The 24,921-nt window shown below is 43.1% G+C and overlaps 4 protein-coding genes across 6 annotated transcripts in view; 2 read left to right on the forward strand and 2 right to left on the reverse strand.

The window, feature by feature from the left end:
• CG44837 (uncharacterized protein) overlaps positions 1-24,921 on the reverse strand; it is an 88,228-nt gene that overhangs the window by 61,202 nt on the left and 2,105 nt on the right. The gene's annotated exons all lie outside the window — the stretch shown is intronic.
• CG11588 (uncharacterized protein) lies at positions 9,667-10,753 on the forward strand. 2 transcript variants are annotated; one of them, NM_001274800.1, is made up of 1 exon: positions 9,667-10,753. In NM_001274800.1, exon 1 carries the CDS (start codon positions 9,770-9,772, stop codon positions 10,580-10,582), a length of 813 nt encoding a protein of 270 aa, NP_001261729.1. In that variant the 5' UTR covers positions 9,667-9,769; the 3' UTR covers positions 10,583-10,753. The 2 variants fall into 2 exon arrangements, with proteins under 2 accessions (NP_001261729.1, NP_648522.1); NM_140265.2 differs by having other exon boundaries at positions 9,667-10,641.
• SdhAL (Succinate dehydrogenase, subunit A (flavoprotein)-like) lies at positions 10,764-12,911 on the reverse strand. Its single transcript, NM_140266.2, has one exon. The coding sequence runs from the start codon at positions 12,843-12,845 to the stop codon at positions 10,890-10,892; it is 1,956 nt and encodes a 651-aa protein (NP_648523.1). The 5' UTR covers positions 12,846-12,911; the 3' UTR covers positions 10,764-10,889.
• On the forward strand, positions 15,847-24,073 carry byn (brachyenteron). Of its 2 annotated transcripts, none has more exons than NM_001274801.1 (7): positions 15,847-16,177; positions 20,155-20,500; positions 21,428-21,548; positions 21,682-21,825; positions 21,894-22,692; positions 23,119-23,503; positions 23,550-24,073. In NM_001274801.1, exons 2-7 carry the CDS (start codon positions 20,160-20,162, stop codon positions 23,557-23,559), a joined length of 1,800 nt encoding a protein of 599 aa, NP_001261730.1. In that variant the 5' UTR covers positions 15,847-16,177; positions 20,155-20,159; the 3' UTR covers positions 23,560-24,073. The 2 variants fall into 2 exon arrangements, with proteins under 2 accessions (NP_001261730.1, NP_524031.2); NM_079307.2 differs by having other exon boundaries at positions 23,582-24,073.

Consider the following 24,921-nt stretch of genomic DNA (forward strand, 5'->3'; position numbering starts at 1 on the left):
TGCTCCGCACAGACAAAGCGCCGGATCCGGGGAAGTTGTCTAAGTGAGTAAACATGCCACGTATATCCCACTTCGCATCCTGTAAATACTGCTGCCCATTTGGATTTTTCCAAGGAATTTTATATTCTATTGGATAATATTATAATAACGTTTCCTGTTCTGTTGAAATTTTCGTTTTATATGCTTTTCTAAATATTTATTTAATAATATTTCCTCCCAATATTATTCGATCTCTCCAAAACTTGGCAGCACTGACTTGCAAGTCACAACCATTTTGTGATTACAGTGAAGCCAGTCGAGCGGTGATTCAAGTCCTAAGCCAAATAGCCGCCTATTATCCGGAATGCGGAGCACGGAGGATACGGCTTCAGGTGAAATTGAATTAATTTGCCGCTCTCACTGAGTGGCTGCCGACCACGGGCACTGTTTTTCCCCGGAAACGGAAACCTGCATGCAAAGATCAACAGGAAAAAGAGCGGCAAAGTGGCGGCTCGGGAGCCCCAAAAACTATGCAATGCATTTTTATTTTCACGCTTTTCCGCAATTTCATGCCCACATGCACACGAACGGTCATGGCTCTTGAAATTGCATTCAAGCGAAAGTGTAAACAAAATGCTGAAAAATTCGGCCACCATTCCCAACATTTTCTACGTTGCTTAATGAAGTGTAGAGCCGCTTAAAATACCACTAATTTTGGATTTTATACTTTTAGTTGCCCGTTTTTAGGATGTTATCCTTTTAGTTGGCCGTTTTTGTAGCACATCTTGCAGCCATTAAGAGCTTTTACTATGCGCTTGACGTTTAATTTGTAGTACTTTCAAAGTAACCATAAATTAAAGCTATAAATAAAGTAACTTGCAACAAAAATGCATTCAGCGAATTTCAAATGAGAAACACTTCAGCGTTATAAATTACCAAACGGCGAATGCAAATTACACATAAATTGATAATTATACATTGTTCGAACAGTTTTCCCGCCGTGCGCTTTCGATTTAAAGGGCATTTTCCATCAGCTTTTGGCATCGAACGATGAAAAACCTTTTCAAAGTTGCCGGGAAGCCGGCAATTGTCTGTCACATTCATTCCGGTTTTAATTGGAAACCACATTTAATTTGCCCGTTTTCTTGTTGTAGCTGCCATTGCAGTTACAAATACGTTGGCATTGGTTATTGTTTCATAAAATATGGAATTTTCACATTTAATATGTCGCTGATAAATGGATTTCATCGCATGCCCACACACACACATACACCCAAAATAATTATGTAGCTGGAGATATTAAATTGAGTCACTCCACTCTACTATTTTGTTTCATTTGTAAGCTTTAACCACAATGAAGGTTTTTGTCCGATTCTGAATGCATCTGTATATTGCTTTTGGCTGCATTTAATTTTTAATTGAATTATTCGACCAAATGGGCGTCAAATTACTGCATCGATGATCAGCAATTTGAATTAAAGGCCCTTCCAATCAATGCTGCCTGCACTTATAATTAATAAATGGTACCTCAGACGTTAGTGATTAATTGGAAAACCAAAATGAGTCAGCTAATACGAATCACTTAAATTAAGTGAATTAGGAATATTACGGAAAATATTCAAACTGCTTTACAACTAAGAACTGAACTTAAATTAAATTATTGAAATAATTGCATTCTATCCAACGGATAGACCAATTTGCCATTATTGAATTTATTTTGCCATAGTTTTATGAAAATTTCTGTTAATTTAATTTTAGTTGGCCAACAAAATTCCAATCAACGCATTCCAGTGCAAGCTCAAAATGGACAACAGTAAATACTTTCGATAATAAAATGGAGAAGTGCTCGCAGGGTCCTTTGGTTTCAGGACTCGCTTGGCTGCGAAATCAATTGACAATGAACTTTCTGCCCGAACGACAGTTTCAAAATATTTTCGATGCCAACGAAATTTATAAATAGAATCTTTTCCCTTTGCTTTCCTTTCACGCTGGATTGGGTTTTGTCCTCAAAAACGAAATGGCAAAGAGGAAAACAACAGCAGCCACTTTTGGTACCGATAGTTTTCCACTTTCCACTTTCCCATTCACCTTTTTCTTTTTCTTTGTTGCCATTTTCCATTGTGGGTCAAGAGCAGAGTCCTTTTTCCCGTCCTTGCTCCTTTCCCCTTACCCGTAATCATCCCTTTTACAGTCTCAATTACGAAACTAAGCACAAATCATTAAACAAAATAATAATTTCCGCAACAGTGGACCGAGGACGGGCGAGGTCGAGTGGAGAAACTGACAAATTGCACCACCCACATGGCCATGCGGATGCCGGAGGTTGGTCAAAATGGGTGGCAATGGGGTTCTCCGGACACACCTAAATCGGATGGGCAGGCCGGGTCCGGCCGAATGTCAAGAACAGGGCATTAAATTGTCGCAACCTGAAAGGCACACTAAGCCAACTTCAAGGGTTAAAGCACAGTTTTAATTCATTAAAATATATTATATAAAATAATACATAAAAAAAAAACAGATACATAAATGATAGCAGGTTGATATGTAAATAGTTAACTGCATTAAAGCTTTTATTGTTATTAATTGGTTTTCGCGGAGTAACTACTCAGAATAACTAACTGTAGACTTTGAATCGGATTAACGTTTTAAAAAAAAAGTCACAAGGATAATAACAAAATGTTTCCATCGCCAAACTCTTAAAAAAGTTATAGTTATAGTTTTAATTAAAAGAGTTAATGTATGAAAATTCCACTTAATACCACTTAAAGATTTACGAAAGAAATATGTGTCTTAAGGATATCATTATATATTATATATAACATATCTTAGAAAAGCTTGAGGTAGTTTAGTGATATGTTTATATACCAATGTTGTGTTGCTTTTGGCCACAAATATAAGTATTTTGTTGACTGCCAAATCAGTTCAGCTCGTTGCACTGTACCGAAGTGCTTTTGGCCACAGAAATTAGAGCGGGCGAGGGCTTAGAATAAATTTTCGCACTCCTCGCGAGTGCAAACAAAATTAACGGGCACGCAAACGGCGAACTTTAAGGCGGCGAACCAGCTGCCACGCCCACCCATTCGCACGCCCTATCTGTTGTGCGGTGTTTCCCCCATAAAACGCAGTGCGATGCACAAAAAGTTGCACGAATGCAAAAACCTTCTGCGAAAATGTCACAAAAAGCAGCAGCGATGGAAACGGCCGGTGCCGCCAAGTTCAAAGCAACAGCAACCCATAACCAGGACCCCCATTTTCCTTCCCCATCCCTGTACGCTTTTCACGCTCCGGAGTCCGGACAGCGACAGCATTTTTACGGCAAAGAGCGCTCTTTTTCCCCCGGTAGCCGGCGGGCGAATACCGGCACACTCTTTGTTGCCATTTTCCCGCTTTTCCTACCTACCTTCCCGTGCTGCACCTTTCGCAAGAAAAATGTATACTGGACGGATAACAAGTTAGAGCGCTTTAATGGTGTGAACCGACTACAAGATTCCCGCTACTGACTCGCTAAATATTTGGACTACCTCAAGGCGACTTGCTGGATGGCTTGAGATAAAGCGCATTTCACATTAAATTCCTGGCAATGCATTTAAGCTAGATTCTCATAAGTGCCACTTAGGGTTGTTCCTATACCCATATGGCATATATTATACCCAACCGATGTAGAAAAAGACCAGACTTCAGTCTCAGTACTTCTTTTTGGCCACATTACAGCGCTAACTTGGCCAACTTTTCAGTGGTCAAGTCTTGGTGGTTAGGTGGTTTAATGGGTGCTTCTAGAGAATGAATGGGATGTAGGTTAAAGGAGGCACAACCGTGGACAGAAGCAGCTTGTTGCTTCTTCCCTGTGGACAAACTGCAATTAGCAATACTTTCCCTTGTCCCAGGCAGATGCCCAAATCTTGAGCACAGTTTGCTGGCTGTCCGGTTTTTGTCCCTCGAAAGTTTCTCATTTGATAGTTGTTGGAAATAATGAACAAGAACGCAGTATTTGATGGTGCTTAAGAAGTTACCGAAATAACTTTCAACGGAGTTGAAATGTGAGCTTGAAAGTGTTCGATCTACTAACATGGGGTATTTAAAGTTTTGTAGGGAGTAATTCAAGGAAATGGAACAACAAACAAACTATTGAAATGCAGTCTTTAAGGGAAAATGAACAATAGGTAATAAAGGTAATCTCAACAATAAATAACTGATTAATCATTTAAAATATTTTAGCTTCTGTCTTGTTTAAATTATCACATTTGCGTGGTCAGGGCAAAAACTTTATAAAGCAATCAGAGCGAAGCTAAAAATATAAATTTAAACTGTACGTCCTTTTAGGTGGCCCAATCCTGATCCTGGACCTACATCCCAGGAGTAACCATGAGTATCCTGAAAGTATTGCACCATTGCCCCGCACTGTAAAGTCCAACAAATACCCAATTAATTAGTTGAAGCCCACAAAACTTGGTCATCGGGCTTGGGGTTTCAACTTTTCCGGAAACCCCAAATATATTCAACGATAACTTGGAGAATGAATTTCGCTTCGCGTCGCTGGTTCTCCCAAAAATGTTCTAATACGAGAATTTTCCCCTTGGCTTTCTGTGCAAAATTATACAAGCACCTAAATACACATGCACACACATATCCATATAGTTTGTATTTGTTGCTGCGGTTGAGCTGGGTAAATAAAACGGAAAACAAATGAATATAAATGTGAAACAAACCAAGTCCAGGAGCAAAAAAAAGGGGAGTCCTTTGCAGGACGAGCGGAATGAAAATGCAACGGAATTTAGTTGTTCATTGCACAGAAAATAATAATAAGGTAACTGTAAGTTATTATATGCAATTTCTTAGATATTTTATTTAAACCAAAAATAATCTGCTGTATAATACCACTCGCAATAGAGTCGTGTAAACTCTTAAAGTACTTCCGAACTAATTTAAAGAAATTCCATTTTTCTGTGTTTACTCTCTGGCCTGGTTGTTCAGTGTGCTATCATTGTCCGGAGTTTTTCCTGTTCATATTTGCTGGCACAGAGATGAAAACAATGGAAAGAGGAGCAAGGCAGCCGGGTGACCATTAATGGAAATCTGCTCAACGAAATTCGCATTGCAGAACGGGTGTTGTAATAGGGAAACTTAAGGCGAAAAACAGGTCGGCAGACAAGGCATACAAGGCAGCCGAACTTCAATTCTGAAATCGAGTTCTGTGTGCACAATGTGCTCGCATTACTCATGCGCCCCGTTGGCCAGCACGTAATATTCGAAAGTGCGCAAGAAAACAAAATGGCAGAGTTGGAAGTACTACTCCAGCCATTGCCTTCGCCTTTGCCGTTGCCTTTGCCATAATAAAATGATAAATGAGTACGTGCACTCCAAGCTAAACGTATTTTAATTTGAAAAAAACGGAAGCAAACTCTGCTGCAGGAAGTACGATGTGGGAAACAAAAAATAATCTGGAATGGCCGTCGAGGGCCTGCTCATTTTTCCTCCTTGCCTTAATTATGCATTCCCATCTGGAGTCCAGAAGTCCAGGCAAAATAATCTGTGTACCTGGTACCTTTCAGTTAGAAAGATCTATTGTTCTTCTGAGGATTTTCGTAATGGAAAGTAAGGTGAGTAGTTGGTTTAAGCTTGACACTTGAACGTAATTTAAATGGTTTTAAAATTATATACAACTCTATTAATAGCAATATTTATAATAAATTCTTATTCTTAAAGTCCGAACATTAAATTAAATTTATATGTATAAAAAGGAAAGTTCCCTCCAATAGGTGTATCATTCTTCATGTCGGTGCTCAATATTTTTATTTCGCATTCATGATACCGGGCAACTTCTGGTCGAGCCAGTCAACTGTGGCTTTCCCACTTGTTTTCCGAGCAGCAGGTGGCAAGGGACTGGTTGGTCGACAATGTTTGTTTATGCAAAACTCATTTGACTCCCGAGAGCAAGGCAAACGCAATGTATTTCGAAAAGTGTCAACTCGATGTGTGAGTGCAATCATCTGCACTTTCCCCAGCCACTTTCCCAACATCCTTCGCCAGCCACCGAACATTTGCTCAAGGAAAATGTTGTCAGACACAAGGAAGAGTCCCACATGGGCAGGCCTATTCAAATTTCATGCCATCTCTCCCCAGAGATCCTGCCATTCCGAATCCTCGTTCGACTTGTGAGCCGAGGAAACTGCCTGCCCATCACCACTTTCAAGTCGGTATCGACATTGAATTCTTGATTGACTGTGGATATGACGATAGGACAGGAATTCCTTGCAGCTATCAAATGGTTCTGACATGCGTTTTTGCTTTTCTAGTTGTGGTCGTGGAAAAATGTGGCATTTATAAGTTAGGACAATATTGTCAATAACTGGCTTATAGAAAGTGGCAAGGAATTTTCTTCGACGAAATGCTTTTTGTATCGAATATTTTTGTGGCTATATTGTAGTGCAGCTTTGATCATAATAATAAACAATAATCAACGTTGTATTATTTCAAAACTTCACAATGTAACCCAACTTAAGTTGATATAGCACATAATAGTTGTTATGCCACAAATGACGTCATCACACCTTGCGTCACCTTACAAACGCAGATGCCCCCGATATTTTCTGCTGCATACTTTGCTGCATGCAACTTATAAAAGAAAAATTATTTTCCTGCAGCGTTCTTTTGGGCTGGATTAAAAAAGACTATTTTCAATTTGTTTGTTTCCCAAACATGCACTCAATACGTTTTATATTTGACCATCAATTTAGGTAAAAACATGTGTAAGTATCCAGTTACACAATGGAAATTCAATTTGTCTAGTGCACCAGCTTACCTGCCCCCGGATTTTATGCACTTTACCTGCACGGAAAACTCACCTGCAAGTATATAAATGGAAATAGAAATAAATTTTCAGTCTAGTGGAGAGTGTATAATTTATTAATAAATCAAATTTATATGGCCCAAACTGTTTGGGCGCTTATTTGTGTGTCTGGAAAATGTGAAAAACACGTTCACCCCAATAACCAAACCCAGAAACCATTACCCCAAAACAAAACGAAAACAAGCCGAACCGAAACGTACCGAAATAAAACAAGGAAAATAGATCCGAACAGAATGCAGTTTAGTATGGCCAAAATAGTTGGCTGTCAAAGTGGTCAAACTGGCCAGCCGGATACATAGGCTGTTGGGATAATGGCTGCCTTTGACTCGGTTTTCTCCCGGGGCAATTCTAATGGAAATTATGGTGCTCCTGCTGCCTCCGAACGAGCAGATGATTGAGTCAAAGGCTCGAATTCAACATATAAATGATGGCCCACTGGAGCGCCTGGGGCCACGGAACAGATATATTCCCCCACTTGTGTCTCTCTAGCAAATCCTTCAAATGCCAAACTCGATAACGAGCTACCAAGCAATGCAGCATCACTCGGAAAAATGAAAGCAGAAAAATAAAATAGATACAATTCCATTGAATGTAATCATTTCTTATTTTAAAAAAAATATAAAAACCCTTTTAGGTGAAATAAATTATATAAAAAAATATAAAAATATGTACAAATAACTTACACCAATGGTGTACCTATTTTTTGTAACGAAGTAAACAATTTAACATTATTTTTGCTCTCTGTCATATTCTGCGCATCAATTAAGTGTAATAAATCTCTTCAAAAATTTTCAATTTTTCTGTTATATAAAATCAAATATATACATATGCATTTGAGGTCAAATTATTTTGCCTAGTACATTCAATTTGCGTGTACCATGTTGCCTCGGGACGGGGCAAGTCCACTGCACTCTTTTGCATCCTGAAGTGACTGGGTAAAAGCTTAAACTGAAACATTTTGTTTTGTTTTCCGATGAAGTGCAGAATCAACTTGCAGAGTTTCAGCAAACTTGGAGTCAAAACACGAGGGGGAAACTAAAGAGCTAGACAGCAGAGTAAAAAGTCTGGAGTGCCACAAGATAGATAGCCGCTGGCTTGAAAATAGATTTTAAATATTAAATAAGTAATAAATAAAAATTGTGCAGTGTATGGTTTGATATTAAGCAGGACGTCAATTTGAAAGGTTCAATCGAAAAACTAAGTAACAAATAAATAAAACCCATTTCTTGTTACAAACCACATGCCTTAAGAAGTTTGTTCGCACCCAAAAAGTTGAAAGCAAAAAGTTTGTTGTTCAAATTAAATAAATAAATAATAAATTCAAACTGATTATTTCCCTACACAGAAACGAGTGCAGATATTATATACCCCGTCCTTCGTCTAAACACTTACTTTAACATTAAAATTTATTACTGGGCTCGAGCTGAACTATTTATACTATAACTTTGGCCAAGTACTTCAAACTTTCCCCTAATACAGAGGCAAAAAGAAAGTTGTGCGTCGCATAGATATCAGCAAAGTTATGAGGACAGTTTTAAGTTTTCAACCCACGCGAATAAATACCTTTAATACTTTTTAAGAAGCCAATTATGGGTTTTGCATAGAAGTTGCCAATAGAGCGGGCAAAAATATGGTAATTTTCCATGTTAAACGTAATGACATAAGAATGAGCACCATCAACTCGGAGGAGATATAACACAACATGCCACTAAACGGGGCGGCCACAGATTTCCCTGCCATTAGGCCCAGTCTGAAATAAACAAATTCAAAATCCCGGCAGAAAAAAATTCATTCTATCCAGTAGGATAGAGTCCTCTTTTGGGCCGTAGTAACCAACATTTGTTGCCGCAGGAAAGTTGAATCGAGCGAACTATTTTTTATGGCCCATACTGGGTGGGCATTCATGCAGCATGTGGCGTGGGGTGGAAGGGGGCGGTAAAATGGTAAATGGTAGATGGGAAATGTTGCTTGGGGCCGAGGGGGTGGGGGGTGGCATCATAAAAATAAATGAAAAGGTCACTTTGTATTGGTTGTGGGACAATTTAACACAGGCAAATGTGTATGCAACTGTAATTTTTTCCAGCAGCAAAACCATATGAAATAGCAACAATTCTACCCACACTGGCACACGAAATACATACCAAATAGTTGGGGCATGTCCTTGGTGTTTGGGCCAGTGGGTGGTGGTACGTTGTCCGGACGGGCAAGGTGTCCCTGCCAAGTATTCCTGTGGTTCGGTTCTGTTCTATTCTGTTGGCCTTTCATTTGCTGTCCCCCACACGCACACAAGCATTTTACTCATAAGCCCTAACAAGCGCCATTATTATTGGACCCACACACCCCAACAATTTCCCATTTTCCCCCAAAACATACACACACACACATATGTGGCCAAATAAACATGTTAAGTTTTCAACAGCTATAAATTATTTCTTTACCAGCCACTCCGGCTTTTTCTCTATGCTAAATGCCCCTAAATGAAAATAATTTATTGTGGTCATTAGGGGAGGTCCTACCATCGGATCCTCCTGTTAGCAGTGCTCCTCGCATAACCTACAAGTTATCCATGCGCCGGGTAATTATTTACACTCAGCCATCGGCAACAGTCGCTCGAGAACAGAATCGGCAATCGAGATGGACTGTTACCGATAGCCATCTCATGCTAATGACCTGTTAGTGTTCTGCGGAGGCAACTGTACTACTCTGCACACAAGTTATTTAATTTATTTCATTTCCATTTCGTAATAAAATCGTATCTTAAAGGTCAATGCATAAGTGATTGTAGTTAGTAGATTTCTGAGTAAGTTGTCAAATATTTTTTCAGGTAGCCTCGGCTTTTATAGTTAAACATAGTCTGCGACATCACAGTCATTTATATTTTATACCGGAAGTCATACGAAAAAAAACATCTTAATACAAAACATTATACAATTCGTTGGGAGGATGACGTCAAGGCTAATCCTTCTTCTATCGGTCTTTGGGGTTATTCCAAACGCGATGATCCCGAAAAGTCCAGTCAATATCGATGTATGTCCCCGATCATCCCGGAAATCAGAGTCTAGCTATTTGATGGCCGAATATGGAGATGGATTAATTACCCGCATTGATGAGGGCAACTGGAAGGAAGTGCTTACTGGCGAGTGGCTTTTGCTAATCTGTTCGTCACACCAGCCGAGTTGCGGAGATTGGAAAGCGGTCTTATACCAGCTGGCTAGCACCTCAATGGGTTGCCTCGATGTGGACTTGGCTTTTGGTGATCTCTCCACCAATTTTTGGCTAAGGGGACGATTTTCCGCCTTTCGGGAGGCTAACGTGTACCATGTGGTGGATGGGGAATTTCGGAGACTGAGCTCCAGCCACGATACTAACTCCATTCTCAATCTTTTGCTTCTGCGCGAATGGTCAGAGTTACCTCCAATGCCATTTTGGTTACATCCGACCTCCACATGGAGCACATCCGCCGAATTTGTTTTAAAAACGGCCGTGGATCTAAAGGACTTGGATATTCTTGGGCGCAACGCTTGGAAGACCGCCCTTATTCTGGACTTAATTTTTTTCATCGTAACACCGTACATTTTATGGCTTACTATAATGACAACTACGGAGAATATGATGGTGAATGATGAATTTAAGCTAGGACCAACCGAAAGTAGTAGTCCACTTCCGCTGAAATCGATTTCTAAAATTAAAAGCACAACTCCAATATTTTTACAGAAGCTAAGACAACTGAGAGAATCTAAGTTCAAAAGTATTTAAAATTTATATGTTTCCTTTTACGATTTTCTTTTACAATCGCCGAATTAGACCCAAAAATTAATCAAATGGTCTTTTAATATTACATTCAACAACATTCTAAATGACTGCGAGTTGGGCTTTCAGTATCAGAAAATCGTTGAAATGTTTACAATTAAAATAGAACAAGAGAATACCTTTTTTTGTTGTTTTCATCTTATATATTTATACAAAATGGCCACATTTTGATAGTCAATATGTGTTTTTGTTTTAATATCCCAGAGAATGTAAGAGAATGAAACTGTACCAGCTCAAAACTACACATAAATGTTCAGTAGGTGCGCGGAGCAGGTGGAATGGGTGCAACGGAGCTGTCCAAGGTGGTGTCCACAACCGGGCGATATTTGATCGATGCACATCCTTTGTTACCCAGTGCAAAGGTCATGGTGTGCTTGCGCCAATGCTCCTCGAATGGTTTCTTTTTCTGTCCGGCCAGTGGTGCTCCATAGTCCAGCTCATCCACGCGCGTCTTGAAATCCTCGCGAGCATGGGAGCCCCTCGACTCCTTGCGATTTTCCATGGCTGTAATGATGTGCACCGCATTGGCTAGCATATTCTGCAGCTCTAGCGTCTCAACTAGGTTGGAGTTCCACACCATCGTACGATCGGTTGTCTTGATGTCCTTGAACTGTTCACATAACTCGGCCACTTTGAGCAGACCCTCCTTGAGCAGTTTTCCCTCCCGGAAAACAGCCGCATGTTTGGTCATGGTCCGCTGAAGTTCCATTCTCAACACCGCAGTGGGAATGCATCCGTCGGCGCAGCGCAGGCGCTTAAAATTATCCAGCGACTTCTCCGTGGCTTTGTCCTCCACCTGGGGCGGCTTATCCCCCGGACAGTTGTTTGCGGCAATGTCCAGAGCACAGACGCGGCCAAAGATGATCAGATCCAGCAGGGAGTTGGCACCCAATCGATTTGCTCCGTGTACTGAGGCGCAGGAAGTTTCCCCGCAGGAGTACAGTCCCTTGACAACCTGTTCCTTGCCATTCTCATCGATGGTGACCACACGACCCTTGTAATCCGTTGGTATGCCGCCCATGTTGTAGTGCACAGTTGGCAGCACTGGTACTGGTTCCTTGGTCACATCCACTTTGGCAAAAATCCGGGCGGTGACCATAATGCCCGGCAATCGTTGCTTGATGATCTTGGCGTCGATATGGTGGAGCTGAAGGTGCACATGATCCTTGAGCGGACCACAACCATTGCCAGCAAGAACCTCCATGGTCATGGCCCGCGCCACCACATCTCTGGACGCCAGATCCTTGGCCTTTGGAGCATAGCGTTCCATGAAACGTTCTCCCTTGCAGTTCAAGAAGAAACCGCCTTCGCCCCTAACTCCCTCGGTGATAAGGCATCCGGCTCCGTAGATGCCAGTGGGATGAAACTGCACAAATTCCATATCCATGAGCGGCAGCTCCTGTCTAGACACCCACGCATTGCCATCGCCGGTACATGTGTGTCCGGCGGTCGTGGAGAAGTACACCCGACCACAACCGCCGGCGGCAACAACCGTATTTTTGGCCAAAAACCGATGGAAGGTGCCATCATCCAGTTTCCAAGCCAAACATCCCACACATGCACCCTGCGACATGATCAGATCCAGAACGAAGTAGTCCACAAAATAGTGGCAAGAATCGGAGTGCTTCAGCGTTTGTCCGTACAGTGTGTGGATAAGGGCGTGACCCGTGCGATCTGCACATGCACACGCCCTTCTGGCCACCCCGCCCTTTCCGTAGTCCAAGGTCTGACCTCCAAAAGGTCGCTGGTAGATCTTGCCATCGGGCTTTCGCGAGAAGGGCATCCCGTACATGTCCAGTTCGCAGACCGCCCTCTCCGCCTCCCGACACATGTAATGGATCGCGTTCTGATCACCCAGCCAATCGGAGCCCTTCACCGTGTCGTAGAAGTGGTACTTCCAGTCGTCCTTGTCCATATTTGAGAGGGCGGCATTAACACCACCCTGGGCAGCCACCGTGTGAGATCGGGTGGGAAATAGCTTTGATATAATGGCCGTTTGGAAACCCTTCTCCGCCAGCCCAAATCCAGCCCGCATTCCAGCTCCACCGGCACCAATGACAATCGCATCGAACTTGTGGTCTATCAAGGAGTACTCATCTTTGCAACTGGCATCTCGAACGCAGGACACTTGAAGCAGACGACTCCCATTTGGACCAAGAAGGCTCCTGGTTACATGCTGTCCCGCCCTTTTGAGAAACAGGCGATTCATTTTTAATGGCGGTCCAGTAGTATTTAACGAAATAAATGTAGTTTTGCGCTTTTAAAATCTAAGTGTATTTGAGTTGGGATAGAAAACACAATGACTATGAGACTATCGCAGATGTCTTTTCTTTAATGGGATACATACAAAATGTTATGCACTTTAGATTTGAATGCTACCGCATATATTATCTCTTTATTATAAAAATCATAAATAATGAAAAGTAACCAAATTTATCGAAGCACTTTTAAAAACTTCGACCACATAGCAGCGCCTATTTGGAAGCAGACTTCATTTGTCTCTCATATCTTTTGTTTGTCGAGTCACGCCATTTTTAAGTTTTAAGCTTGTTAAAGCTATACATTTCCACGAAAATCCTGCAGCGGCATCGAAGAGCAAAAGGTGGACAGGCGGCAAACAGGCCAAGATGGTCAAGATGGTCGAGATGGTCCAAAGCAAACACGGAGAGATCGGACCGGGCAAACATACTTAAGCGCAGCGAAAACAGCAGAAAACGAGCAATATGTAAATGAGTCTGGGTTTTGGGTATGGGTCTGGGTCTGAGTCTGTGTTTGTGATTGGGTTTGCGATTGGGACTGGGTTTGGGACTGGGCTTGGGTTCGAGCAAACAGACGAGAAAGGGGCGAACCGATGGGCGGAAAGCCAAGAATGGCGAACGAAAGACTTCGGAAACGAACTCGATCGCTGGGTTTGCTCTGGGTTCGCTGGGCTGGGATTTCCCCGACGGCTAATTGCGCTCAAAGGACATGCGCATTTGCGTGGATATCCTGTGTAAACGGAATGCCTGCCCCGAATTCGTCCTTTTTTTCCTCCTTCTTTTTTTTGCCGGCTGCCTGCTCGGCGTTCGCACTCTCGCGTGTTTGCTTTATGCGTTTACAACCTCAGCCTAATTGAGGCGGGGAAATTCGCTTAGGCGGCCATAAAATGGAATTGTTTGCAAACACACAAGCAGAAAGGATTGGCCATAAAGCGTCTACAATGCCGTGCGGTGAATATTTAGGGCAAGGACGCTATCGTCATCGAAAGGATTGAGGATCGCGCTGGTAGGGTTCGCCCTCATTTCCGCGTACTCCTCTGCGCGGCGCATTCTTAATGAAAACGTGCGGCATCTTTAATGAATGACCAAAGGGAACTGGAATAGGTAGCCCAGACATCCGTCACGGTTGCGACAACTACATGGCGATCCATTCGATTCACTTGTCTATCCGCCAGATACATTTCTCCATTAGCCAACGCTCAGCCCTCCGGAGTCCCCTCCATTTTCATTTCCATCTCCGACTATTTTATTGAGTTCCCTAGTCTGTTGATTTTTCTCATTTACTACCGACGGTTGTACTGTTGTACCAGACCCTTAACTAATGGCCATCGTTGGCCGCGAGCTGTTTGTCTTTCAGCGCCATAGAATGCCCAACTTTTTGACCGTTCCCAGCCCCCTAGATAAAGTCGGTCCATTGACACGCGGCGATGACTTGGAACCGACTAAAAAGCGAGCTGCGATCCACGAAAAAACACAGACTGCCGATGCAAGAGGCGCGTGATCTCAAAAAAATCACGGAAAAGCTATAAATAGTTGGTGTTTCGAGTCTCGCAATATACAACTTTGAAACAACCCAGCAAACTTTCATTGAATCGCATTTTACTGTATTTACTATATAAATTAGCAATGAAATCAATGCAATAATACACGGATAATTAAAAGATATTTTTAGGTACATTTTTTCTATTTTATCTTCGATAATAAAATATAATGTTCGAAATGTAAAGTAAAAAATACAAGTGATATAGCATTTTAAAGTGTGATTCTCTCCAATGTGGATGCAAAATTTCAGTTGGTCATGTGTGGTCACGCACCGCCCCAAAAATCCAGCAACTCCGCCCCGGGGTAACTTGTATTTTGGCCACATACACAAATTGACGCACCAGAGTCAAATGTTTACAACTCGAAATTCAGCTGAAAATTTTACCAAAAAAAAAAAGTGTTGGATCGGCAAACCCGTTTTGGAGTGCAAACAGACCCCGTGGAAAAAATACAAAGTTTTAATTGGTTGGACAAACAAAACTCAAAACGAGCGTCTAAACAAATCAAAGCCACTCTGCGGCGAACAACGAACAACGTACTGTGAATCCAGACCTCAGACACACCGAAAAAAACAACTCAGATTTACATTTTAATCTCAGATTATCCTAGTTTAAGGGTTTTTGTTAGTGAATATCTTGATCTTTTGTATTGCATCTATTTGATATCAACCACTTATTAAACTATTTACATATGGACTCCAAGTAGTAACTCAAAAACCATGATTATGTACAGTAGGCATTTAATGAAAGAAGTTTCAATAACAACGGATGGGATATAAAGATAAAAGATTCCTTCAACTTCCAATCTACGGCTGAGACAAGGATTCCTTTGACAAATTCAGAGCGTCTATAATAAAGATCACAAAAGATAAGAGACTTTTTCTCTCTGTGCAACAAATGTGAGCAACTGAAACACGTTACACTTAATTTTTGGCGCATGCAAATTGAACGATTAGCCACGGGGGTTACAGCAGGGGTATATAAATCCCGCCTAGGACTCCAATTCTGGGCCTTCTGAGAGTTAAAGGTGTGCTCGCCCTGAACGATCCGACCCACCTGAGAGTTCGATGTTATGGGGGCTCTCTACCTGTTGCCGGGTTCTCGATGGCGATGGCCGCAAATTGACCAGCCGGGTGAGCGAGCGAGAGGCGAAATACCGCCGCTGTCTTACCTGTTAGAGGGTGTGGCCTAACCATCCGTCAGCCAGCCGATCATCGATCGGGCCAAAACGAGATGGCTATAGGACCGGTAGAGAGCTAGCACGCTAGCCGGCCATCATATCATCCATGGGCCAAAACAAGAAAACAACAACGATGCCACGATGTCGATCGGCTGGCCAAAGACGAGAGATGAGAAATAGAGGAACCGAAAGCGCGGCTTGTGATGGTTGAAAAAATTAGCACCGATCGTTGATCATTAGCTCGGGAACGGTGGCAACGCAAACACACGATCGGCGGCAGCGCTAAACTCCAATCTCGAATCTCGACTCGAATCAAATATCTTGAAATCTTTGAAAACAAATTTCACGCGGCTGTATCTTCCCACTTGAATCTGAACTCATACGATAGTGATCCTTGATAAAGTGAACCCTCTAGGGAATTAGTGCTATAAAAGTGCGTGATTTGGCAGTGTTGCGTATTCAACTAAAATCTAAATCTAAACCTAAACCATCTTCATAAGGAGTTTACCACTGGATTATATCGAGAGCGCCGAGTTTCGGCGTGAAGCAGGTTACCAAATTGGTAAGTTAGTTGCACTTTATCTCAATTTTGGTTTCAAAATTTTAAGTTTAAACTTCATAAGAAAGAAACTTAAACGAAAATTCGAAGTTTATTTTAAGAAACGCTTGTATTCCTTTTTAAAACATCTTTATTTTCGAACAGAAGTGTTAAACACTTCGTTTTAAATGCTAATAACAGCTATTAAACATTGCGAAACGTTGACTAATCTTTTTACTATTCAAAAAAGAAAAATCAGACATTTTTACGATGGAAGTAGACTTATGCGTCGGCAAAGGATATGTTGTACTTTTAAATATATATTTGGAAATAATTAACTTTTTGAGAAGAAAATGTAAAAAATGAAGTAGAATTGTGGCAGACAAACACTGACCCCAAAACATATGGCTCCCAAAAAAATCATAAAGTCACTTCTCCGATTCAAAAGTTTGGGTGCCATAAAGTGCGAGTGTTTATTCCTCCGTGTGACATATGACCATAAACGTAATCAAATAGCAAATTGGCAAACCTATTTAAACGAACGTGTGAAAATCAAATGCCGAAGCCAAACAAAATCACCAAACAGACATATTTTGACACTTGGCCAAAAAAAGAAGAAAAAAGTCAAGACGAAGTGTTGGCGGCTCGCCCGAAATCCAACGGGCAAGTGACAAAATCCCCCATTAACGATCCTAATAATACCTCTAATGACATAAAACAGCAGCCGAGAAAGGGGCGGGAGTGGCCGTGGGCGTGGCCGACGTTCACACGCAAATTAGTGGGGACATAAGAATTTTCAGACATGCGTCTGGGTATTGCCAAAAAAAAAACATCAAGTTGGATCGATCTGAGGCGTCCAATTACGACGCATGTGAAAATTATCCTATTAAATGCAAATCAAAGAGGCCCATAAACAGACCCGAAGGAACCCCCCTCACCCCTCCGCAACGCCCACGCAGATCGTTTAGTACTTGACAAATGCTTACTAATTAATTACAGTTTGTACAAAATTTTAGTACGCCGCTCATAAAAGTGCGCCTACCACTGTGCCGTGGAGTGCTGAAAACAAAAGTGTGACAATCGGTGTTTAAAGAAACGCCCACAAATCGCCAAAAAAAATATATCGAAAATATCCTGAAAGGTCACCAAGTTCTCAATGGAGCGACCTCTGACATTGTCCTCCGGAAACATTATTGATTGCATTAGAATCGAGCCAATTCACGGCTATTTCCATTTCAGTTCGCCCACGCAGTATCTAAATTTAAATTCGGTTTATTTTCACGCGAAGTGGTGTGTGAAATTTAGCAGATTCGGTTTAATCGCCTCCAACTGGCTACCAGTGACTTGTCGTCATCCATGCCACCCGCCAGCATCCTGAGCAGGTGCGAAATATTGTCCTTTTCAACAAAGTGCGAATGGGAGTGGGATAAGTCGATCGGAGTAGCGAATAAACAAACAGAGCATTTATTATTGCACGTGTTCGATTACCTGAGAGGAGGGCAATTGTGGTTATTGCTTTGAATTATATAATAGATACACTGGTTTTTATATTTTATAGAAAATCGATAGGTTAGCAACATCATCTCTAACTAATTTTAATACATTTAATATTTTAGCATTTATTGAATTTCATGTTTAACTACAAATGCAGCGCGGAATCAGTTAAAGTTGAACTATAATAATATTATTATAATTATTATAATATAATGAACTATTATAATAAAATGCTGCAAATTTAACATGATTTTTAGTGACTTTAGTGATAATCGTTTAAGAACCATTAGAGTGCGCTGGCACTCCTTCCTTTAAAAGTTAAAGCTGAACCCATCGAAATGTATCTATGAGATTCGCCGAATGTGTTTCCATCGGCGACCATTAGTGCGTACCTGTACATTGAGTACGTAAGCGCCATATTACCAAAGGTTCGCTTCGATTTGGAATAGCGCGCACATTTCATACGAAAAAAATAGGAGGAAAAAACCCCCTCAAAGCGTCTGAGTAAATATCAAAGTCACGAAATGATTCAAAAATCAACAGAGCCAACAACAAAGCGGCTGGCCCGAGATGGGGAAAGAGTCCAATGCAAACCCCAAGCCCCAAGCCCGAAAACCCGTCATGGCTGCCATCAAAAGTCAAAGTATATGCCACATATATACACATGGGCAAACAGTCACACACGCTTCCTCCGCTGAGGAGACAACACACAAAAACAGCTTTTCATTAAGCTTAGTGATGGAGCCGGAGCTGGGACACCGCGTCTTAAAATCGTGGTGCTGGAGTGGCGCGGTGGTGCGGATCGATGTGGAACACAAACACGGCCATGAGACGAGCCATGTGGCGGGGAGCCATGTGGGGGAACCAGCGTCATGAAGAGTGAATTTTTATGATGTCGTCGATGTCGCCTATTGGGCACATGAGAAAAACCCGCCAAGTATCGCGTGAAAATTATGATAATGCGGAGCGAGCACGAGCTGGGAAAATCGGAAACCTTTGAACATTCATAAACTGAATATAACTTTCGAATGCTGGCCCAAAGTGGTTGAACTTTTAAACTCGGCCGATTGAATTCGAATTGAAACTTTTAATTGGGCCCAGCTTCTGGTTGAAATGGTACGGACATTCGGGCAATAAGATGTCCCTGGTTAGTTGACAAGTATGTTATATTAAAGTTGGTATCCACTTTTAGAAGTTAAAATTGAAATTTATCCAATGTAAATGTATCTTAAGAGTTCTGATTTGATTCGTTGTCAACTCCACAACACATGTTTTCGAAAACAGCTCGCTTTGATTGATTCGCTCTCCTTACTTTATAATTTAATAGCCTTCAGATAACACATACATATGCATCCGCTGATTGATGATTGATTTGATTATATGTCTTGTTTTCACCTAGAACCCGCAGGAAAACCTGTTCGCTTCACACCATCAAATTAAACGGTTGACAAATACGAAAGACATCAAACCGCATACGACCATTTGCCATTTTATGACGTAGGATGGGCGAAGAAATTTCCAATAAATCAAATCTGGATGCTACAATAGAAGCAAGAACAATCAGTCTTTGGGAATACTTTTTTGAGTTCGTTCTTCCATAAAAGAATCCTAGGCGGCGGCACTTGGCCTCCAATTTCGTGGCCCAATAAAGACAAACAAAACAATTAATACATTTTGTAAATTTATGATTACAAAACATTGCGAGAAACACTTTCGGTGGTGGGACTGGGTTCACAATATAGATATCACCCGACCGAACCGGCACATCTGAGGGCATTTCTTTGGTAGGCAGGCAGGCATCCGATTCGGAATACAAATGACCCTGGTCCGACGCAAAACAGAGGTGTTTGTTGCCGCGGCCATAAATAAAAAGGGTGCCCGTTGTTTATGGCCAGCCAGCATCTCAGCCAACTCAATCCCAGTCCCAGTCCCAGTCCCAGTCCCACTCCCATTCCCATTCCCAGTCGCAATCCCAATCCCAATTTAGAGGCCCAGACCCACTCGCAGACGAAATGCCAGGCATGGCTAAAGTGTGCAATATAATTAAAAGCCGACAAGAGAGCTCGACGAGCATTCTTCTAATGCTCCTGGGACAGTGCTGTAAACGCATAAAGCCGACACTTCGTCGGCCAGCCGGTTGAGATTGCTTTGATGTAATGCCCATCCATCCCATCAGCGCTGACCACGGACACGATTGTGATTCGAGAAGGCCATGTTTTCACTTCTGGATTCCCCAGATGAAGGGGATGAGTTAAAGAATCTACCTTTATGTGTTCCCTTAATCATTGCTCACTTGTTTCAAATTATATTTTATGTCAAAATATTTATAAACGAGTTATATAACAAATTGAAAGGTTCGATGATTACAAATGACAATGAATATTTGACAAAAGCATAAATATGAAATGTTCTTAGGGAAGTTGTGTCTTTGAAATATTTAGACAATTTCCTATTTCATTGGCCATCTTTATTTTAAAACTGATTACATTTCTTTTTTTGCCTTCCAGCTGACATGACCACATCGCACATCCTGTCCGCCGTGGATCCAACAACCGGACTCAGTGGCAATGTTTCGGGCGGAGGAGGAGGTGGCGGTGCTGGTGGCGGTGCTGGCAGTGGTTCGCCACAGCATGTGACCCACAATGGACACGGGCATGGTCACGGGCTGGGGGGCGTGGCAGCGGTAAGCGGAGGCGGAGCCAGTGTATCCGGAAATGGAGGCCATCGCGTGGTGGGCGGAGCAGGCAGTCCCAATGAACTGGACCGCAATCTGCGCATCTCGCTGGACGATCGGGAGCTCTGGCTGCGTTTCCAGAATCTCACCAACGAGATGATCGTCACCAAAAACGGCAGGTGAGTGAGTCGAATTGATTGGATTGTATGTTTTTTTTTATTTTATTTTTTGTGAGCGCTGTTCGAAATTCGAATGTGTTAAATGGCGACGGCGTCGCATTTTGTTTTCCTATGCAAATTGGCAATGGGGTTTTGCGCTTTTGTTTTTGATGCATCGCTTTTCCACGGTTTTCATCTCACTGCTCGCCATTTGCAAGTCATAATGAAGCGTTAACGTTTCTCCAGCTCAGCCTAGAGCCGATACATTCGAAGAAAACCAAGAGCATGTAATACAATTGGTAGATAAATCATATATGGATAATATCAATTGATAAGTAAAATTATAGAATATGCTTAGACTGATCCTAACGCAGTCATTTTAAACATGGTTTTGTAACTCTACACAGTTATTAATCGAAACACGAAGTTTCTATAAGGTATACTTCCTATTTCTTTGAGTGTAAAGATACATCCATCCGTCTGTTTATTTACATGCCAGCATTTGTTGAAATAACTAAAAATATTTACCAATTTACGGGCATATGTACATATGTATGTATGTACGAGCGTGCGGAGGTGAGTGTGTGCGAAACGCGCGTTTAGAACTTGGAACCGGGCCGAGAGTCGGGTCTGCTGGCCTGGTCAGGTGCTAATTAGCGTGGCCCGGCAACAGCCGCCATCTTGTACTAATTGTTGTGGAACAGAGCCCGCCTGAACGTTCCAATATTTGCCCGCAACGCAATCCCTGCCGTCTACGCTCCTCCGCCTTCTGCTCCATCTCGAGGTTGGAGGTTCGGATTCGGCTGGAATTTCGTTTGAGGTCTGGGCCAAAGGCAAAGGCATAGGTAAAACATTGGCGCTCACTATTTGCCTAACAATTACGAATGCAAGGGCCATTGTTATATAACTGTTATAATTGCTAATTGCCAACACCGTTGTCACAAACAGGCGCATGTTCCCGGTCGTGAAGATCAGTGCCTCCGGTCTGGATCCCGCCGCCATGTACACCGTCCTCCTGGAGTTCGTCCAGATCGACTCACATCGCTGGAAGTACGTCAACGGTGAATGGGTAAGTCTATTCAATTATCAAAAAACCCATGCAAATCTGAAGTATCTGTTTATGTTATAAGGCTTTTCGTAATTACCTTATTTTACCTTCTTATTGTTATTTATATTTTTTAACATTATTTTAACCCACTTAGGTTCCTGGTGGCAAGGCAGAGGTTCCCCCGTCAAATCCCATCTACGTACACCCCGAGTCTCCCAATTTTGGAGCCCACTGGATGAAGGAGCCCATCTCGTTTGCCAAAGTAAAGCTGACCAACAAGACCAATGGCAATGGACAGGTGAGCAGAACCACGAAAATCCTTACCATCAAAGCAACCAGTTATAATTAAACACAACTATCTTACAGATAATGCTAAATTCGTTGCACAAGTACGAACCACGTGTGCATCTGGTTCGCGTGGGTTCCGAGCAGCGTCACGTGGTCACCTATCCATTTCCGGAAACGCAGTTTATCGCGGTGACGGCGTATCAGAATGAGGAGGTGACATCGCTGAAGATCAAGTATAATCCATTTGCCAAGGCCTTTCTGGATGCCAAAGAGCGACCGGATACACTGTATCCACACGATACCCACTACGGCTGGCTCATTCCACCGCCCACACATTATACGGCTGCGGCGGCCGCCGTGGCAGCTCCTCCTCCGTTGTCCATTGCCCAGAGTCACGGCCTGGTGGCCTCGTGTCCCAGCGTTTCCTCGGCCGAATCCGTGGGTCCATCATCGGGCGGCAGTTGCGATCGCTACGGCAGATCCCTATCTTCACGCAGTGTCGCACCCACTCGCACCACACCGTACAGTCGACCCAGGGTCGTTTCCGGATCCGGATCAAATGGCAGTGCCGGCAATGCCTCGTCCACATCGCCGCAGCCGCCGTCGGCTCCACAAACGCCCACCAGCCTGCACTCCACGTCCACTGGCTCCGTGAGCACCAGTGTGAGCAGCTCGAGCGGCGGCGGCATCGGATCTGCGCCGAGTACTGGTTGCTTCAGCAGTTCCTACGCCCAATCCGGCTTCATGTCGGTCGATGCCAGTCCCACGGCGTCCGTGTTCTCCTATCCCAGCAGCTGGCAGAGCAATGGCAATTACTGGAACGCCACCAGCGTGCCGGGACCCATGCCCATGAACGTGTGCAGTGGCCGCAACATCTGTAAGTACTTCATGGAGGGCAGGAGGAAATGCTTCTGCTTATATCTTTGCAAAAATACCCGAAAGGCTAACCAAAGATACAATACGTTTGCTAACAAGCTACGTGACCTTTGAACTTTCGAAACGGAAATTTAATTAAAAAGTACCTAGTGTTGCTCTTAAGTTTTCGCGTATCAAAAGTTTTGAGCTCCTTGCTTTTGAAATAATTTAAGAATCGTGACAGTTTTCAATGCACTTAGCAATTTACCATTAAAGTAAAATATATACTTAAATATTATTAAGTAAGCAGAGTAATTTTTTTTGTAAAAAGTTCAACTTTGGACAATGGTATCACCTTTTTGACAGTTTCTAGTTTGCTGCACACATTATAATGACTATTTACAATCATGATATGGAAGATAGGTGACTGATAAATTTAATTTTATAGCATCTCATAACTCTCCGTCGCCGACGAATGGATCCCCGAGCTATACGACCTCCTCGCCCAGCTACACCATTCATCACCTGACGCCACACAGTCATCAGTACAACATGGCCCAAACGGATATCTATGGAACCGGAGTGGGCGTTGGGGGCGGGGCAGGAACAACGGGATCCCCGCAAGCGGCATACGGTGCAGCTGCCCACCAGGTGTACCATCCCACGCCCACCTCACCCACTCACCAGCTGTACACGAATGCGGTTCTCAATGCGCCCTCGGCGCTAAGCTATTCCGCCAGTGGTTGGCACAATGGATCCGGGGCGGAGTACGGACTGTACCAGAACGCTGCCGCCGCGTATTACCAGCCGGAATACATTCCCCTGGAGATCGGGTAGGTTGAATCGGTGGGGAACTGTGCGCACTTACCGCTAACGTAGCTATCAATGATTTCCCACCAACCGCCTTCCAGCTATGCCACTCATCCGTTGGAGCCCGTTGATGTTTCAAAGACACTGGACGACCCCCAGGCTGCCATGTACAAGCCGAGCGATGAGCAGGGCTCGGTCATAACGCTGGAGTGCGCCAGTTCCTCCCTGAAGAGCTCTCACGACATCAAGATAGAGTCCTCATCCCTGGAGCACGCCGGGGAACGGGGCACTGTTGGCGGTGGAGCTGCCGTGGTCTCGGTGCCAACCGCCGTGGTGAATGGAGCTCCGGCCGTAGCTGCCGACACCTGGACCCCGCTCACTCCGCCACAGAGCACGCTGCAGTGATCGGATCATCCCACGGATAAACCCACAGCCTTTAGACGCATGACCCCCCTGGATGTTCGATCGAGTTAGAAATAAACGCCCTATGTTAGTAACGCTATTAGTAAAGCACACCCAATCGCAATCGCACCTATTGTAGAACTATCTGTACGCTGTAAACAATCTCCTATAAAGTCGTAATCAAACTATGCAAATGGCTAGAATTCATTTTTTCAGGTCCTAACTATCAGGCAATCATTTCATCATACAATGGTATCATCTACATCATCATCTACATACAATGGTATTTAAAAGTTCTTTAGAGTGCATTATTAACCGAGAAAATATTTCCTAGTTGAAGACTCCTGTCATGCTTTAAGTTTCCCAGGCCGTTTGTTCCTGAGTATTGCACAATAAAAGTCTCACACCCCTTAGGGCCACATAGAGTGTGCAATTGCATCCTTGTGGTAAAACAAAAGATAAAGTCTTGAGTTTTCGAGGGGTCAGCCAACAGACTCCAACTCTATTTGAAATGGCAGCTATTAAACCTAAAATCGTCTTAACAATTACAGACAATAACGATGTGAGGGTGCGAGAAACCCAACTGTGAGCTTAATCCCGGCAAGAACAGGCATCCAGCTCATTGTCGGATTCAAAGGGGTATTCAATTTAGTTTAAAAGTTGAACCCATCCCATGCGGGCCACTCGCAGCCAGACAATGGAGCACTTGGCAATGGCAGAGTCAGTGCCCCAGGGCGATCTCCAGGCGGCAATCTGCCAGGACCAATCCAGCCGTGAACCCGGAATGTCCACAAAAGGCCTCGCTGATAATGAGTTTGGGAAATGCCTGTGTATTGGAATCTCCGCCAGAGTGCATTAAAAGCTGGATAGAAAGTGGAGGCCCTCTGAATGTGCCGCCATTCACCTGAATTGCCGGACACCCGCACTGCAGATATAGTTGCTGCAATTAAAATTACACGGCGCCATCACTTGTAAAAGGGCTGTGCACGGCGGGAATTTGACGCGGTTTTGGATTAAATGGGCAAACAGGAAACAATTA

The sequence above is a fragment of the Drosophila melanogaster genome, chromosome 3L (genome assembly GCF_000001215.4).
Source record: "Drosophila melanogaster chromosome 3L".
Lineage (NCBI taxonomy): Eukaryota > Metazoa > Arthropoda > Insecta > Diptera > Drosophilidae > Drosophila > Drosophila melanogaster.